At 37.2% G+C, this 16,410-nt stretch overlaps 1 protein-coding gene and 1 pseudogene across 3 annotated transcripts; one reads left to right on the forward strand and one right to left on the reverse strand.

Annotated features, from left to right (window-relative positions):
* Positions 1-1,144: 1,144 nt before the first annotated feature.
* On the forward strand, positions 1,145-11,820 carry LOC113358889 (annotated as a pseudogene).
* Positions 11,821-11,864: 44 nt separating this feature from the next.
* Positions 11,865-13,778, reverse strand: LOC113355114 (EEF1A lysine methyltransferase 4-like). Of its 3 annotated transcripts, XM_026597893.1 has the most exons (9): positions 13,538-13,778; positions 13,227-13,340; positions 12,995-13,063; positions 12,835-12,854; positions 12,694-12,746; positions 12,561-12,591; positions 12,383-12,461; positions 12,145-12,284; positions 11,865-12,036 (listed from the first exon to the last, which is right to left on the reverse strand). In XM_026597893.1, exons 1-9 carry the CDS (start codon positions 13,683-13,685, stop codon positions 11,989-11,991), a joined length of 702 nt encoding a protein of 233 aa, XP_026453678.1. In that variant the 5' UTR covers positions 13,686-13,778; the 3' UTR covers positions 11,865-11,988. The 3 variants fall into 3 exon arrangements, 2 of the variants coding, with proteins under 2 accessions (XP_026453678.1, XP_026453679.1); XR_003362127.1 differs by having other exon boundaries at positions 12,383-12,607; positions 12,702-12,746; XM_026597894.1 differs by lacking the exon at positions 12,561-12,591 and having other exon boundaries at positions 12,702-12,746.
* Positions 13,779-16,410: the final 2,632 nt, after the last annotated feature.

Genomic DNA, 16,410 nt, shown 5'->3' on the forward strand with positions numbered 1-16,410 from the left:
ATTATCAAACCAGATCATAGATAAAAGGGTAAACCCCAGCAGGGACGTTCCTGGGAAAAATTTGCCCCGAAGTGAACGGATTTTTTTTTGCCCCTGTATAGGGACAAGGATTTTGTCTTGGGTAGGGTTTAGGATGGCATTAATAAACGATGCGGCCGAAGGCCGCGGCGAATTTTTTTTCGAAGGAAATGACATTTCTAATTTTACGAAAAAAATACTAGTACATAATCAGAGAACTAAAAGTTCAGTAATAAAAAGTAGTCACGAAAAAAATTTATAGTGTCTGGAAGGAAAAGTAAATGATAATTAAAGTAGTAAGAAAACACTAATTTTCTTTTTAAATAAAAATATAAACTACTTTAAATAGCCCAATGATTGCGGGTATTAGTAAACTGGCATTTCATGATCCGTGGAAGGAAGAAAAAAGAGGATAGACAGGAGAAACGAGGGAAAGAGATAGAGAAAAAGAAAAAATTCTATGAAAGTTAAACTATTTATATGAGTTGTTTACAGCCCTTCAAAGTTGTATTAATAATAAGCTAGCCGGTCCATCTTTTTTTTCTTTTAATGAGAACCCCCATCACAACTGGGCTTATTGTTGCACCTGGGCTGCTGTTGCCTGCATGTGAGGCTTGCTCTGCTTGTCTATCAGGCCCGGCCCTGACCCCAGCTAGGTATTAGTCGAATGGACCGTCCCCGTCCAAGAGAGCGTCCATGGACCATCAAGTGGGGTCCTGGCGAATTTGAATTCAAATTCTATATTCAAAATAAAAAACAAATGATTAATGTTTCCGTTAGACAAACATTAATTAATGATAACTAAGTCCTAAATCATCCCCCTTTTCAAACATCTCAGTTTCTCCTCTCTAGTACTCTTTCACCTACTTCTCAAATGTAAGTGTACGTTACATCCATTAAATAAGAAACCAATCAGATGATATATCGTATTGTACACTCACTTTTTTTGTGAGTCCAACTTCACTCACATCACTATCCGTTTACTCAGAGCACGTGAAAATATGATCCCTGTACTGTCAATCCAGATATAGACATTACTTTACAGTGTCAAAAGGCGTAATTGCTGAACCGTTATAGTTTTCAAAATCTGGATTGAGCGGGGCTTAAGCTCTTCTTCACTCTCTCTATTTCCCCAAAATCTCAGAAATTTCTTCAGACAAAATTCATGGAAATTAGGGTTTTTTTCAGATTGAGAATTTCTTCTTCTTAATTTTAATTTTAAGTTAATTTGCGTCAGAATGTCGTTTAGATTTCTTCGAAGGAATACGAATCAATTAGAAGGAAACGAGAATGATTTTGAGAGCAGTAGTAATTCAATTCTACTACCTCCATTGAGAGATCCATTATCGGATAACAGATCTTGTAGTACTACTACTAGTAATAATAACGGAACTCCAAGAGCTAGTGGTGGTGGAGGCGGTGGTGGTGGTAAAGGGAAATTACCATATTCTGAACAAAATTCAGCTCAAAGTACTCCTTCTAGGAGTCTTCCTAAGAGTGTTTCAGTAACTGGATGTGTTAAACCTCATCGCGGTGGTGATGTTGGAGCCAGAGGAGGAGGAGGAAGTCATCCTAAAGTTTGTTGAAGGGTTTCAGTTGTGCCGTCTGAGATATTACCTGTGGATGTTCAACATTTTGAGCTTGTTGAAGATCCATCTTTCTGGATGGATCATAATGTTCAAGTATGTGTTGTTATATCTTTAGAATCCCAACGATTAGTACTGCCTTTAGATCCTAACGTAGAGGTATGTATTGTTTTCTTTAGAATTCAAATGAGTATTTTAATTTGTGTATATCGACGGTTTATTGTAGGTTTTGATAAGAATTAGGCCGATTAGTAACGCAGAGAAGGTTACTCAAGGGAATTTCAGATGTTTGAGACAGAACAGTGCGCATACCCTAACATGGCTTGGGAATCCTGAAACTAGGTTTACTTTTGATCATGTTGCGTGTGAGACGATATCACAGGTACATACATGACCAAATTGTAACAAATTATTGTTTTTTTTTTTATTGTTGTTGTTTTGCATTTGAGAATTCGGAGTATGTTAGTGCCTGATGGATGTTTGATATGTGTTGTAGGAGAAGCTATTCTTGGTTGCTGGCCCATGGTGGAGAACTGTATGTCTGGGTATAATAGTTGTATGTTTGCTTACGGTCAGGTATGTTGGTACAGTTATTGAGGTAGTTTGGGGAATTGTGAAATGGATGATGACATTTTGATGTGTTTTTTCAGACGGGAAGTGGTAAAACATATACTATGATGGGAGAGATACATGAAATGGATAGATATCTTAATGAAGACTGTGGAATGACTCCTCGTATTTTTGAACATTTGTTTATGAGGATTCGAGATGTAAGATATCACAAGGAATTTCTGGTGATTTGCAATAACTTACATATTCTCTGCATTTTCCATTTTTCCTTCAATTTTACATTAAGTACTTCATGTTCCTCAGGAAGAGGAAAACCGTCGCGAAGAAAATCTAAAGTACAGCTGCAAGTGTTCCTTCCTTGAGATTTACAATGAGCAAATAACTGATCTCTTGGAACCCTCATCAACTAATCTTCATGTAATTAAAGCATTTCTTGCGCTTTCTCAGTTCATTTTTGATCCATTTGGTCATTTCTAATATACCTTAATACTTATTGTAGCTTAGAGAAGATATAAGAAAAGGCGTATATGTTGAAAATCTTACCGAACATGAAGTTACCACCGTTAAGGATGTTGTCGAGCTTTTATTACAGGTGAGTTTTAGTTGCACATTTACCATTTCTGATTAGATATACCAGCTATTATAACTCCCAAAATTGTGTCTGTCCAGGGTGCTGCAAATAGAAAATGGCTGCAACAAACATGAACAGTGAGAGCAGTCGCTCCCATAGTGTTTTTACCTGTGTCATTGAGAGCCGATGGGAAATGGATTCCACAACTCACCTAAGATTTGGGAGGTTAAACCTTGTAGATCTTGCTGGTTCAGAGAGGTAATTATTCAATTCAAAGACTGGTCATGTGGTATCTTATGCTTGTTCTGACATTCGTCTACATTTACATTTTTAGGCAGAAAAGCTCTGGTGCTGAAGGAGAGCGCTTAAAAGAAGCTGCAAACATCAATAAATCACTTTCAACTCTAGGGTAATTTATTTTACCGTTTGTTTCTTATTCATTGATTGATTGTGTGCTCAGTTAAACATAGCTGAGTCTTGTTTGGGAGTCCATCTGAATATTTTTGTTTTTGTTCTCCTGCTAAATTTTTTGCAGTCTGATGATCATGACTTTAGTAGATCTAGCGCATGGGAAACATAGACATGTCCCATACCGTGATTCTAGACTTACATTTCTGCTTCAGGTACATCCTTAAGCCCTATGAGGATAGATTGTATCTATCAAGGGTCTCAAATCCTTAACTGCAGACTATGATATTTGAACTTTTGTGGGCAGGATTCTCTTGGTGGAAATTCAAAAACAACAATAATCGCCAATATCAGTCCATCTACTTGGTTTTTACCTCTATCCTTGAGATGCATTTCATTTCAAATATCTGTGAGGCACCCAACTGCTAAGTATGTTCCAGTTCTGTATTTGAAATATCTTTTATGCATTCTTGCAGCTCTGCAAATGAAACTCTAAGCACTCTAAAATTTGCTCAACGTGCCAAACTTATTCAGAACAATGTGAGTATAATATATATTTCATATGCAAACTACCCTGTTAATCATGGGAGTAGATACTTATAGATTTCTATCCTTTCTCTAGGCTAAGGTAAATGAAGATGCTTCAGGTGATGTGTTGGCATTGCAGCGACAAATACAACAGTTAAAGGTACATATTGTTTCATATTACGTGTTAATCCCATCACACAGACAAGCACCAGTAGAACTGATCAATTGGTGAATTTGTCAATGTTTTTACCAAGCAGGATCAGTTGTTTGTGCTCAATCATCAAAAACCATTAAGGGATCTATCACTTTGCATGCCAGATTCTGAGCACTTTCAGTTGGGTGATGATGTTCATGAAACAAACTATTCCACTCCGAATAAAAGAATTCCCAATTTCCAGAATAGTATAAGCATTACAAAAAAGAAGGTACCCTTCCCAGTCATATTACTACTTTCTTAATATTTAAATGATAAAGTCAAGCATGTGACAGTGTGTGATTTCCTGTATTAGATGAAATGCATTGAAACAACTTTAACTGGTGCCCTGAGGAGAGAAAAAATGGCTGAAGCTGCAGTTAGCAGATTAGAAGCTGAAATCGAACACATGAATCGCTTGGTATGCCTCCTTATCCCACTGTAATGGAATCTCCGGACTAGCTGTGGTTTGTGCTCATGCTTTATTATATATATAGCTAACAATACCACCACTAATTGTAGGCGCACCAGCGGGAGGAGGATGCTCAGCGTACTAAAATGATTCTAAGGTTTCGTGAGGAGAAGATTAAAAAGATGGAGTCGCTTGCAGACGGATTAGTGACTGCCGATGATTTTCTCAAGGAGGAAAATGCCGCATTATACGAAGAGGTTCAGTTGCTTCAAGCAAGAATTGATAGAAATCCAGAATTAACTCGATTCGCATTGGAAAACATCAGACTCCTTGAACGGCTCAGAATGTAGCTCTCACAAACAATTTTTCTAATAAATGGATAAAATTGTGTTTCTTCTACCAAGTTCACTGTAGAGCATGAGTGATAATTTCTATAAATTATTCACATTGTAGGTACGAAGATTTCTATTTAAGGAGGGGAGAGAGAAACTCTATTTAGTGAAATTTCCTAACTGCGTGATCAGGTTTGCGCACTGAGCTTTTTCTTTTCTTTCTTAGTTTCCATTCCAACTGCAACTCAATATGCTCTGAAAGACTGAAACTGTGTTTCTTATCTTTGCAGCTCATGGAAACCTTGGCGGGGCATTACCAGCAGCAGGACATATCTTCAGGAGCAAAGATTAAGGTCTTAGTTAAAGCATGCAATATTAACTATTGCTTACTACGCATTTGTGTGTTTCTTATCATCCAATATATACCTTACCTTTAGATTTTACATTACACAGGAACATGGCAGTCACTCCAAAAGGGAGTTGGAAGATTGCAAGAGAAATCTAAATGCATGTTTGAAAATCAATGATAGCTTGAATAGGTAATTGACATTCATTACTGCTGCTTTAAATCCATTAAATAAGTACCAGGAGTTTTTTTAAACATGATCCTGGCATGACAAACTAGCAAGGAGTCTTACTTATCTCGCTAATTTGTTTTGTTGCTTGTGAATTTGTTCGCATGGAAGTTGATGAATTGCAGAGGGATCTCAACAAGTATCTGAACCATAACCACTTGCACCTATTGCAGGCTATGTTATAAAAGGCGCTCGCCTTTGGCGCTTAAGCACCAAAGGCGCCTTAAGCGATGGGTTGGCGCCTGGGAAAAAAAGGCGCCCAGGCGCCAAATTATAGGGCAGTTTGTTATTCTGTAAATAAAAGGCGCTCGCCTGGAGCGCCTTAGGCGCCAAAAGCTAGGCTTGGCGCCTCGCCTCGCCTAGCGCCTTTTACAACATAGATTGCAGGTAGCTGATTCCATATCCAAGGAAGCTGAGACAATTAAACAGACAGAACAGCAATCATCTGTAAGACTTCAGTTGTTTTGGGGAGATAGGTTTTCCCTGGCTTTCTTAAGTATTTGATATCATGCAATTTTTGTTGAGTGGCATTTATTGAGTTATTTTGCTGATTTATATCACTTAAGCAGGTTGAGATTGTATCCGCCAGAACTGATTTGGATGAGACTACGTCCTATGCTCGAGAGGATGACGAGGTTCTGAGAAAACATGAGCTGAAGATGGATAGTACTTTAGCTCTTCAGCTCAGTGAAACCGAGAATGATCTGATGGAAGCAAGGTACCTGATTGAAGTGATAGAATCTGAGCAGGTACGCTTAATTGAAGAGCTGGATGTTCTACAGAAGGAGAATTCAGAATACTTAGAACTACTGAGAAATGGAGAATTTGGACACATGCAAACTAAACTTCAGCATGAAAATCCATGTGAACCTTCAGAGAGGGACCAACTAATTAAGAATCCCGCTCAACTTAATCGTACCTTGGCTACGGAAGACAATGTTGCAGGTTCAGTTTTACAACATAAGCTGAACAGAGTGAACAGGGACCTTGAGGAGGCCAGACTACTAATTAGGCGGTATCAAGATGATCAGGAATCAAAGCAACACCAAGAGGATGAATTCGAAGAAAACCGTCAGCAGGTTGAAGTGGAGACAGCAAAAGCAATTCTTGACTTACAAGAAAACCTCACCACACTACAACAGGAACTCCAGGAGAGATTATGTCTTACTACAGAAGAAAATATGAGACTGAGAAACAGTCTTTCTACCAGAGAAGATGAAATGAAGGTATTGACTGAGGAATGGGAGAAAGCGACCTTAGAACTAACAGCTTTCATTACAGATGGTTGTAGATCCCTTGAGGATGCTTCTGATCAGGTGCGGGTAATTGCAAATTCTTTTCCTGAGAGTGAAGTTTGGATTAGTGAACATGTTGAGATGGCTGCCAAAAGTTTTTTGGAAAAGGAAAAGACAATCGAACAACTATGGAAGAACCTAGAAGATGCACTGAAAATGGGTTTGGATATGGAGTTGAAATTGAGCTCTTTGAAGGGAGCAACACTGGCTATAACTGATGTTCAAGAGCTAGAAAAGGATGAAAAGGATAGAGAAACAATTTTGTTACGTTCACAATTGAGCGAGAAGATTCACATGATACAGGATCTCGAAAGTGCACTTCAAGTAAAGCAGGATGAGATTATCGATGCAGAAAAACGTGCTGCTGCTGCATTTGTTGTTGTGAAGAGGCTGTCTGATTTTCCGAGAGCTGAATGTGCAGAAGTTGCTGAGAAGGAAGATCCAGAGTTAAAGTTGCCTATTTCTGTTGAGCAGGATAAAAACAGGCTCTCAGAGATTAGAGCCGAAGAAAATATCCAAATCATAGCAGCTATTAAGGAATCTGAAGAAGAATGCAGCGACACAAGAGAGGTACTAGTTCAATAAAAATATTGGTGGCTCTTATATGGCTGTACACCATACCATTGACCTTAATAATGGTTCTCCTTTTTGATAATTACTAATTACTTACTGTTATTGTCTTTTGATGTCCCTTCATTAGATGCACTTCAATCTCGGCAGTGCTATATTGGTAGCTGATGAGAAGATTAGTGCAGCTACAGACTTCTTTGTTAAACTAGAGGAGGCTCAGGCAACAATGCAAGAAGCTGATACTATGTTAAACACATTGCTGGAAGCAAATGAAAATGCCAAACTCATGACTGATAGGTGGAAGCAAGCAGGAAAGAGACTGAAGAAAGAGCGAGCCAGCTTGAATGAAGAAGTACGGCGGCTCACAGTTACTGTTTGTCTACAACCAGGAGAATATGAATCATTGGAGGGCCAATTCCATTCAAGTTTAGTAGAAATAACAAACTCAGTCTCTTCATTGGAAAATTTTGTTGTCGAAATGCAAAAGGATGTAGAGGAGAAGTTCAAGTTAGTATATTCTGATATTTCTTCTCTAGGAAAGTACCTACTGGACTGTGTCTGCAACTCAAGATCATCGCTAGAAGATATTTGGTCTGACATAATGGAGAAAGGATTTTCTTTATTTGTAATGTACCAGTGTCACATTAGAGGATCGTTAGAAAAAATCTCGAGCCTTAATACAGAAGCTCCCATTCTCCAGCCCGGAGAGAAAGGTTGCAATTCCATATCATACAATGTCCAAGAAAGAGGCTTCGTGGAGAAAACTGCATGTTTCAATGGTCCAAATGGAATAAAGGAAGCAGATCAAAGTTTTGAAGTTCTTTGTGATGTATCTAATCCAGGAGACACTGCAGACCTCAGATATTCCTTGGGAGAAGTGGAAAAATTCAAGGAAGAAGAACTGGGACTAACACAAGATAATCTGACAACTGAGAATGATTTGCTAAAACAAGAAATTGCTCGAAAAGACATTCTTTTGAAAGGCTTGCTCTTTGATCTCAGTCTGTTGCAGGAATCTACCTCCAATTCCAAGGATATTAAAGATGAGACTGAACAAATATTTGCAACTCTGACAGGAATTCAAGAAGAACTAGCGGTGAAAACAACTCAGCTCGACAACATCTTGGCTCAAAATAAAAAACTCGAAGAACAACTGGCCGAAACTGAAGCTGCATTAATTATGACAAACTCCAAATTTGAGCAAGTTGAAGAGATACAAGATGATTTGATGAACCAAAATTCCGAACTGAAATCTCTTGTAGATGATCTCTTTACTACAAAAGATGATGTAGAAGGACAACTGGAAGACAAAAAAGAAATCATCAAAAATTTGGAGGAAGAGATCCTCCGCATGGCTTTTAAAGTGGAGGAAAAGATTCTGGCTTCAATTGAGGATATTGAGGATGAATTAAGAGCAGTCTCCGACGAGAGGGATAATCTCCGTGAAGAGGTCATCTCCCTGAATGATAAGCTTGAGATGGCAAATGCACTTGCAGATGAGAATGAGGCTGTTGCTGTTGAAGCTCGGCAGGTGTGTACATATATGCTTGTCTCTAGATATATGCTTCAAATTATTGCTGAACAACCCAAATTTACACTGTTGTAGGTATCAGAAGCAAGTAAATTATATGCTGAACAAAAGGAGGAAGAGGTTAAAATTCTTGAACGTTCTGTCGAGGAGCTTGAATATACCATAAATGTGATGGATCAGAAGGTAATTTCTTCCACCTTTATTTGAAGTACGGCATTTGTTGTTTCTTTAATGTTGTCTGGGAACCTGGCTTCTTCGTTTTAGAAAAACTGGAAAGTAATAAAATGTCAAAAGGCCTGCCCAAGTGTGAAACTTTAGAACTATCATATATGCAGGTGTCTAGAAACTCCCAATGCATATCTACTCCCTTAGTTGTCAACTACTAAATAGTAAATACCATGTTTCTTTTCAGGTGCATGAGATGGGCGAGGAGGTAGAGAGATACCAAATGAGAGATGATTTGCAACAGGAAATCCAAGATTCATTACATAGAACATTGACTGTTGAGAACTCTAAACAAAATATGGTATCTGAATACTCAGACGATGAACGTCAAACGGAACATCATATATCAAGGTTGGAACCATTGACTTGTAATTCTTATAACTCTACCTTTTTTTTTTTAAAAAAAAAGCACTACTTTTATTGTTTGTCATATATTCATTTCTAAAATACTGGAAATACACTGGCAGGCACCTGGATGATCAAACTCTGCAGCCTCAGTATAGAGACCAGATAAGAATTCTGGAAAAGAAAAGAGCAGAACAGGCTAAAGAGGTGAACTCCTTGCTTTCCAAGAGTTGTTTTTGTTTGATCTGTACATAAATATTACATTTTCCTGCCAATACTATGCTGATCACATAATATTTCCCGTGATTTAAAGATCAAAGAGTGCAGAGACTACATCTCCGAACTGGTATTGCACGCAGATGCCCAGGCGTCCCTGTACCACCAAAAGGTACATTAACAAACCCTTGAGCAGTAATAGTTTATATTTTATCACTACGGAAACTTCTGAACTGGTTCAACTAAAAAAACTTAAAACAGTGAATCGAATAAATTGACACTAGACAAGCAAATTATGGGCACTTGTCCATTGCACAAGCAATTCCTCACTCTTCTGGACAATTGCCAGATATGAAAGACTTTCATTTTCATCTTGTCGACCAAGTACTGTTTCTCATTACTTAAGATAAATAATTCTTTTTGCTTGAAACAGTACAACGAGTTGGAGTCCATGGTTCGTGAAGTGAAGAAAGACTCATCAGCCTCCACTTCTGTGGCATTACCATCAGAAAAAACAGAGAAAAGTTCGACAAGGCCAAGAGGATCTAGCTCACCTTTTAGATGCATCCAGGGTTTGGTTCACCATGTGAGCATAGAGAAAGAGCAAGAGTTATCAATGGCCAGGCTTCAGATAGAAGAGCTGCAGGCATTGTCGTCCAAACAACAAAAAGAAGTAAGAACTGCCTGCTTAGTACTAAAGCTCTTCCTATATGTTGCACAAAATTTTAGCTGATCTGTTTGCCTCTCAGGTACGCGTGTTAAATGCTAGACTTGCAGCATCTGAAAGCATGACACATGATGTGATTAGGGATTTACTTGCTGTCAAACTGGACCTCACTAACTACGCAGTAAGTTTAGAATAGCATTTGATGTTGCCATCTAAAGAGTTCTTCTATAGGTTACTTTTCTCAGTGTTATAAGTTTTAATCTTCTTTACTGGAATCCAGAACTTGATAGACCAGCATGAGGTTCAGAAGTTGGTGGAAGAAGCTCAGCAACAAACAGAAGAGTCCATTGCAAAGGTAATGTCATATAAAATGCTGATTCAGTTTTATTTATTTATGTCGAAAACCTATGAATTTGGTTTAATTTAGTTTTAATTTGGTTTTTGTTGATAGGAGCAAGAAATTATGAATTTGAGGAAGCAGATAAATGACTTGTTGGAGGAAAGACAAAGGTGAGACGTGTTCTCTTTTCATTCTTGAAACTTAGTGTACTGAGGTTTGGTTTCTCTTTGTCATAGTTTACTCTCAAACTTCCAGAGATATAGATGATAGGAATAAGAATGACTCTTACGTTCTTGTTTATATCTAAATGTGGCTTCCTCTGATATGCAGCTACGTCAATGAAATAAATCAAAAGGAAGCAGATATATTATCTAGGCAGCTCAAAGTTGAGCAATTAAGAGAACGAGATCACATGCTCAAAGCACAAAATGAAATGTTAAAGGTGCACAAAATCTAAAATCTGAATAGTTGGATCAAACTTGTAACATGTTTTGCAGACCCTTGGTTCAATCCAAATTGTTCTTAACGTTTTTTCGTAACTATCCTACCTGTTGACTAGATGGACAAAAACAATCTAAAGAGAAAGGTGACGGACTTGGACGAAATGGTGAAGAAGCAGTTCGAGTCACAGATTTCCCAACAAAGGGTTCAACAGAAGATGAAGGGGAAGGTATGCTGTAGATTTTGGTTATTTACTCAACTACACTAGTTGTGTCACCCGTTATCTACTACTAACTTTTCTTTGGTCTGACAGGAAAACCGCTTCTCAAGTGATGGTAATACGGAGTTTAGCAAGAGGGTAGTGCATTCAGATAAGCTCTTATCTGATGTCAACAATGAACTTAATTATTACCAGAAACCTTCTAGCCGACATCAATACGACGAGGAAAGACACAGAAACAGAAGACAGGTGAAATAAAAATGCCATATAAGCTTCAGTAACCAAAACACAACCTTATAACAGAAGTTCTTCAGTAATGAGAACGTAACTAACCAGTATTTAATGTGACAGGAACGCGAAGATGATTACAATTAGCCCAAGCAAAGACAACATCTTCCTGAGAAAACATGTTCATATTTTCTGAAGTTTGGAGCACGCATTTACTCAGTGAATGAATGGTCTTCAGCTGTTGGCCCTCTGAAGAGACAGTCTCCATCAAGAGCTTCAATTGTAAATAAGAAAATCACGCCTAGCAACTTGTAGGCATAATTATAGCAATATTGTGTGTATATTAGTTTAGTACCACTATTCATGATTTTTTGCAAAATGTTGTATTGCTGCTGTATTTTGGTTGCGACTTGTGAGTGCCCAACAACTATTCTTTGTGCTGAAGATGGCAGCTTTTGTTTAATAAAGGATAACTTGGAAATCAATTTGTTTTCGATTCAAATTTACATGGAATTGTTGTTTTACAAATTACTGATTTATTCTTATTGCCCTAAACAGTATGTAGTTCACGTATAAATCAATAAATGGAAACATTGAGAGAAATGACAGTGACCCATTATTTACTGATAAATCTCAACAAATTGAATCCAAGAAACATACTAGTGGATATAAATTTCAAACAAAATTTTGGAGGTAATCTCCTTATTACTTTTTCCTTCAAAACTCGATCTCCTGCTTCGAACTCGAAGATTGTAAGGACTCATCCTGAAAAAGCCAAGCGAAAACTTGAGTTGTTTCAGAATCAGACCGTGATACTGGGCATGGCAAACTGCCCAAGAAAACGAAATGACAGTTGAGGGAAGTCTGGTGTACCTTGGTACAGACATAAATAAAATGGACTTCTGGAGTCCTTCCGAGAGCTGTCTCAACTGAACTACCTGTCTCGTCCAAGGATACAGGATTTGTTAACTCCCATTTTATCTGCTCTGCATTTCCATCAGCCATGGGCTTCTCTAAAACAATTGCACCAGGCAAGATTTAGCATACTATTTTGGTTACACATATTTCAGAATCCTAGTGTTTCCATGTAATGCAAACTAAATTCGCTAACCTACAACATGTAACTTTATTGTCCACAAGGACAGTTTTTTCAACATAGGTAGCCGGTAAGCTGGAGCTCCATATGTAATCTGCATTTATAGAACCAAGTCAGGATGTACAAATGAAACTTCTGACAAGTATACTCCAGGTGTGAAAGAGCGAAAGAACAAAGATCAAGGTTTTCGTACCAGAATGTACACTCCATTACCCTTGAGGACCCTGACAGTGGCATTAACTGATATGATATATGGTGACCAGATCAAAAAAGGAAAAACTGAACACATTGAACTAAAACAATTTTACAAGTTTGTTAATAGATACCTTCCTACCTCCTCTAGCATTTTAGACGCATTTTCTAGCGAATTATGGCCACACTGAAGATACAAGTATCTAGTGAGTAACCGCAATCATCTCTAAGCAGACATTAACTTTCTTTTATGAAATATAAAATAAAATACTCACCATAATAGAGTCCGGAGTTCCTGAAGATATCAAACACAAAACAAACAAAAGTTAACAGTAGATAAGATCTCCAGCCGATACAGGTCTGGAACTTCAGAATGAAGGCCAAGCGCAAAGTAAAAGCACAGCAAGTACTAAAAGGATTGGGAAAATGCAGTACCTTTATCTAGAACAGCATCAAAAGACCCTGATTCAAAACCACTCATATCTCGAACATCCATTTGAATATCTACCAAGTGTTCAGGAAAGCTAGAATTGCGGAACCCACATGCCCAAATCTAGCATGATTTCAACATCATCTACAATTTATGCGTGCGAAATTTGGAAGCACCATTCACCCAAAGTATAATAAGATCACCACCAATAAGGCAAATAACATAAGAGTAGGATACATTTGAGAGCAGGAATGTCTTGATACTTTGTTTGCATAGCTTCAATCACCACCCACGAAATATCGATGTTTACAATATCCTCAAACCCATCATTAGCCATGTCTTCACTGATAGCTGTATGATCATGTTATTCACTAATGCAACAACCATTCAACGAATCCTTAAAATCCTATTCAATTATGAATTTTACTAAATAGCTGAACAATCTATCTATCTTAAAATGAAACGAAATTTGGATACAAAATCAAAACCCCACAAATAGTTTTGGTAAATTAAAGGCTGAAAATGATGAATCTTAAGCAATAACTAACCTGCATTACCACATCCAATGACAAGAACACGATTATGTAGAGGTACATAGAGATGAAGAAGAGGAGATAAAGCTGGATATTTTTGGTACCAATCAAATGGTCCTGGATCTTGTGTGTACGATGCTTGTGTTGTCGTCCCCAATGTCATCTTCTTTCTTTTCCCTGTCTGGTATTTTTGTTTTTGTTTTTACAGTTTTGTTATTGGAAATGGAAATGATTGGGAAAGAGGAAAAATGGTAGATAGTGACAACATACACGTGGAGACTTATGTTTGTGTTAGATCAGAAGATAACTTTTTGAGTCACCGACAAACAATAGTTCCCCAAAACCAACCCTCGAATTTAGAGTCATCGCAATCAAATTGTTCAAGTCAACGAGGTAAATAAATGAATTTGGATTATGAAGCAGTGATGGGTTGGATCACTATAGATTTTAAGTCGCTGTGCCAAATTATGGCTATCGTGCAGATCTTGCATGTTTTTGTTCCATCTTCCATGACCACAATTGGGTTGCACATGGTAAAATAGCAACAAATTTGGAGATGAAGTCTTCCAAACATGCAGTCGATGTCAAGTTTAGGCGGCGTGACAACCTCTTTTCCATGAATGAAGATTTTTAATTTTTGAGTGTGGACTGGACGATTTAATTCTCCGGCAAATGTTAACAGGAGTAATTAAATAATTAACTTTTTATCTGGGATTTAGATATTTTCATTGGAATTTTAGATATATTGAGAATGTACATCTCCATTATCGATAACTGGTAAATTTACATCTAATACCCCTAATTTAGTTCGTCTAGTTTACTGTTGGTTGTTTTTATGTTTCCATTAAAAAGAAAATCAACAGACTAGATTATAATTTCTACTCGTTTATTTACTGAATCACTAGTTTTTCTTTCTAAAAAAATTATTATTTTTTGTCATGTAGTGAATGATCCAGACTCAAAAGGTCTTAATAAGACCTTCATATAGGATGATTTTTACCTTGATCCCAAGCATTGGAGATGCTCTAAGGGTATACAAGGTAAGAGGACCCTAATTCTCAAAACGAAGTTAAAGTCACAAACTCACAAGATTTTTTAATTTACACAACATTGGTTATATAACCCATAAATTCTTTTTTTCTGCGAGTAAAAGACAGATAAAATAAGATATTGTTTAATAACGAAGATTCTCTTTTCACTTAATAATTTTGTCTTTTGATGTAATTTTTTCAAATAATGAACTAAACTGCCCTTACAATAAGCTTTCTTGTGAATGGAAGTTCTACTGAAAAGTTTAAACCTCCAAAATGCTTGAGGCAAGGAGATTCTTACCTTCTTTTCTGTTTTTGTTGGTGGTGGAGATTTTGTCAAAACTTATTGATGATGCAGTTTTGAGGAAGCAAATAAAGGGTTTTGAGGTTTGGAAGAGGGGATTATGATATCACATCTGCAATTTGCAAATGATACTTTGCTATTCGTGGATGTTAAGGAGGAAGAGGTAAGAAGATTGTTTCCTATACTTAATTCTTTTGAGCTTTTGACAGGAATAAAGTTTAACTTGGAGAAGAGTACAATGATTAGTGTAGGTGTTGATGATGTAGTTGATTCTCATGCACTGGAATTGGGTTGTAGAGTGGAGAAACCTCCTTTTAAGTATCTGAGGTTGCCTATTGGTGCTACTGCTAGATGCACTTCTGTTTGGGATGAAGTAATCAAAAGAATGGAGGTGAAATTATCTTCTTAGAAGGAGAAATTTCTTTCAAAGTCTGGGAGGTTGGTTCCAATAAGAAGTTGTCTATCAAGCTTGCATGTGTACTTTATGTCATTAATTCCTTTTCCTGTGTGTGTGGAGAAGATGAATAGAATTATGAGAAGATTTTTGTGGGATTGAACTGATGATAAAAGGAAAATGAGCTGGGTTTCTTGGTTGAAGATTTGTAAGCCAAAATCTTTAGGTGGTTTAGGAGTTAAGAACTTGAAGTGTACCAGTAAGGCTCTTAAATCTAAATGGATATGGAGATATGAAAATGAGATGAAAGATTTATGGAAGGAAGGTGGTTCAGCAAAAACTCAAAAATAGTGAAGATGTTTGCTTACCTACTAATGATGATGATGCTCAGGGGAGAAGTAATTGGAAGGGTATTTTGAAGTCTTCTGAATTTATGGAGGAACATGTAAGTTTTAAAGTAAATAATGGGAAATATATAAGATTCTGGCTAGATAATTCGACAAATCTGGTACTTTGAGATCTAAATATCCTGCAATTTATAAATTTTGCAGTAGGAAAAATGCTTTTATTTCTGATGATTAAGGATTGGAGATTGCAGTGTCAGGTAAGGAGGAGGTTTTGAACAGTTGGAATGTGACTTTTTATGTAATGAATTAGGTCCTGTGCATGGATTGAATGGGGAAGCATATGTTGTGGAGATTATGGGAGGATTTATAGTTAAGAAGTGATATGATTTTTTAGTACAAGAGGATGTTGTTTGTGACTTTAATAAGTATTTGTGGAAGAATGGTATTACTCAAAAGGTGAGTTTCTTAATTAGGGAAATATTTCATGATTCTTTGCCAACTTATCCAATACTCAGTCACAGAGGAATGCACTTTGAAGATGTGAAATTTTTGTTTTTGCAAAGGGGAGGAGGAAACTACAGATCATCTTATACTCAGGTGTCCATTTGCATTTAAAGTTTGGTCTTATTTCATTAAGGCTTTTCAGGTCTCTTGGGTATTTCCTGACACAGTCATGAAGAAATTTGAATCATGGAGGATGAATATTGATACATGAAAATAATTAAACCTAAAAAGGGTAGCCCCCTAGCCTACTAAGGATTCCTCCTAAGAAGAAGGAACTTGGGGACTAGGTCCAACCCATAGGATAATGG

The sequence above is a fragment of the Papaver somniferum genome, chromosome 3 (assembly GCF_003573695.1).
Source record: "Papaver somniferum cultivar HN1 chromosome 3, ASM357369v1, whole genome shotgun sequence".
Lineage (NCBI taxonomy): Eukaryota > Viridiplantae > Streptophyta > Magnoliopsida > Ranunculales > Papaveraceae > Papaver > Papaver somniferum.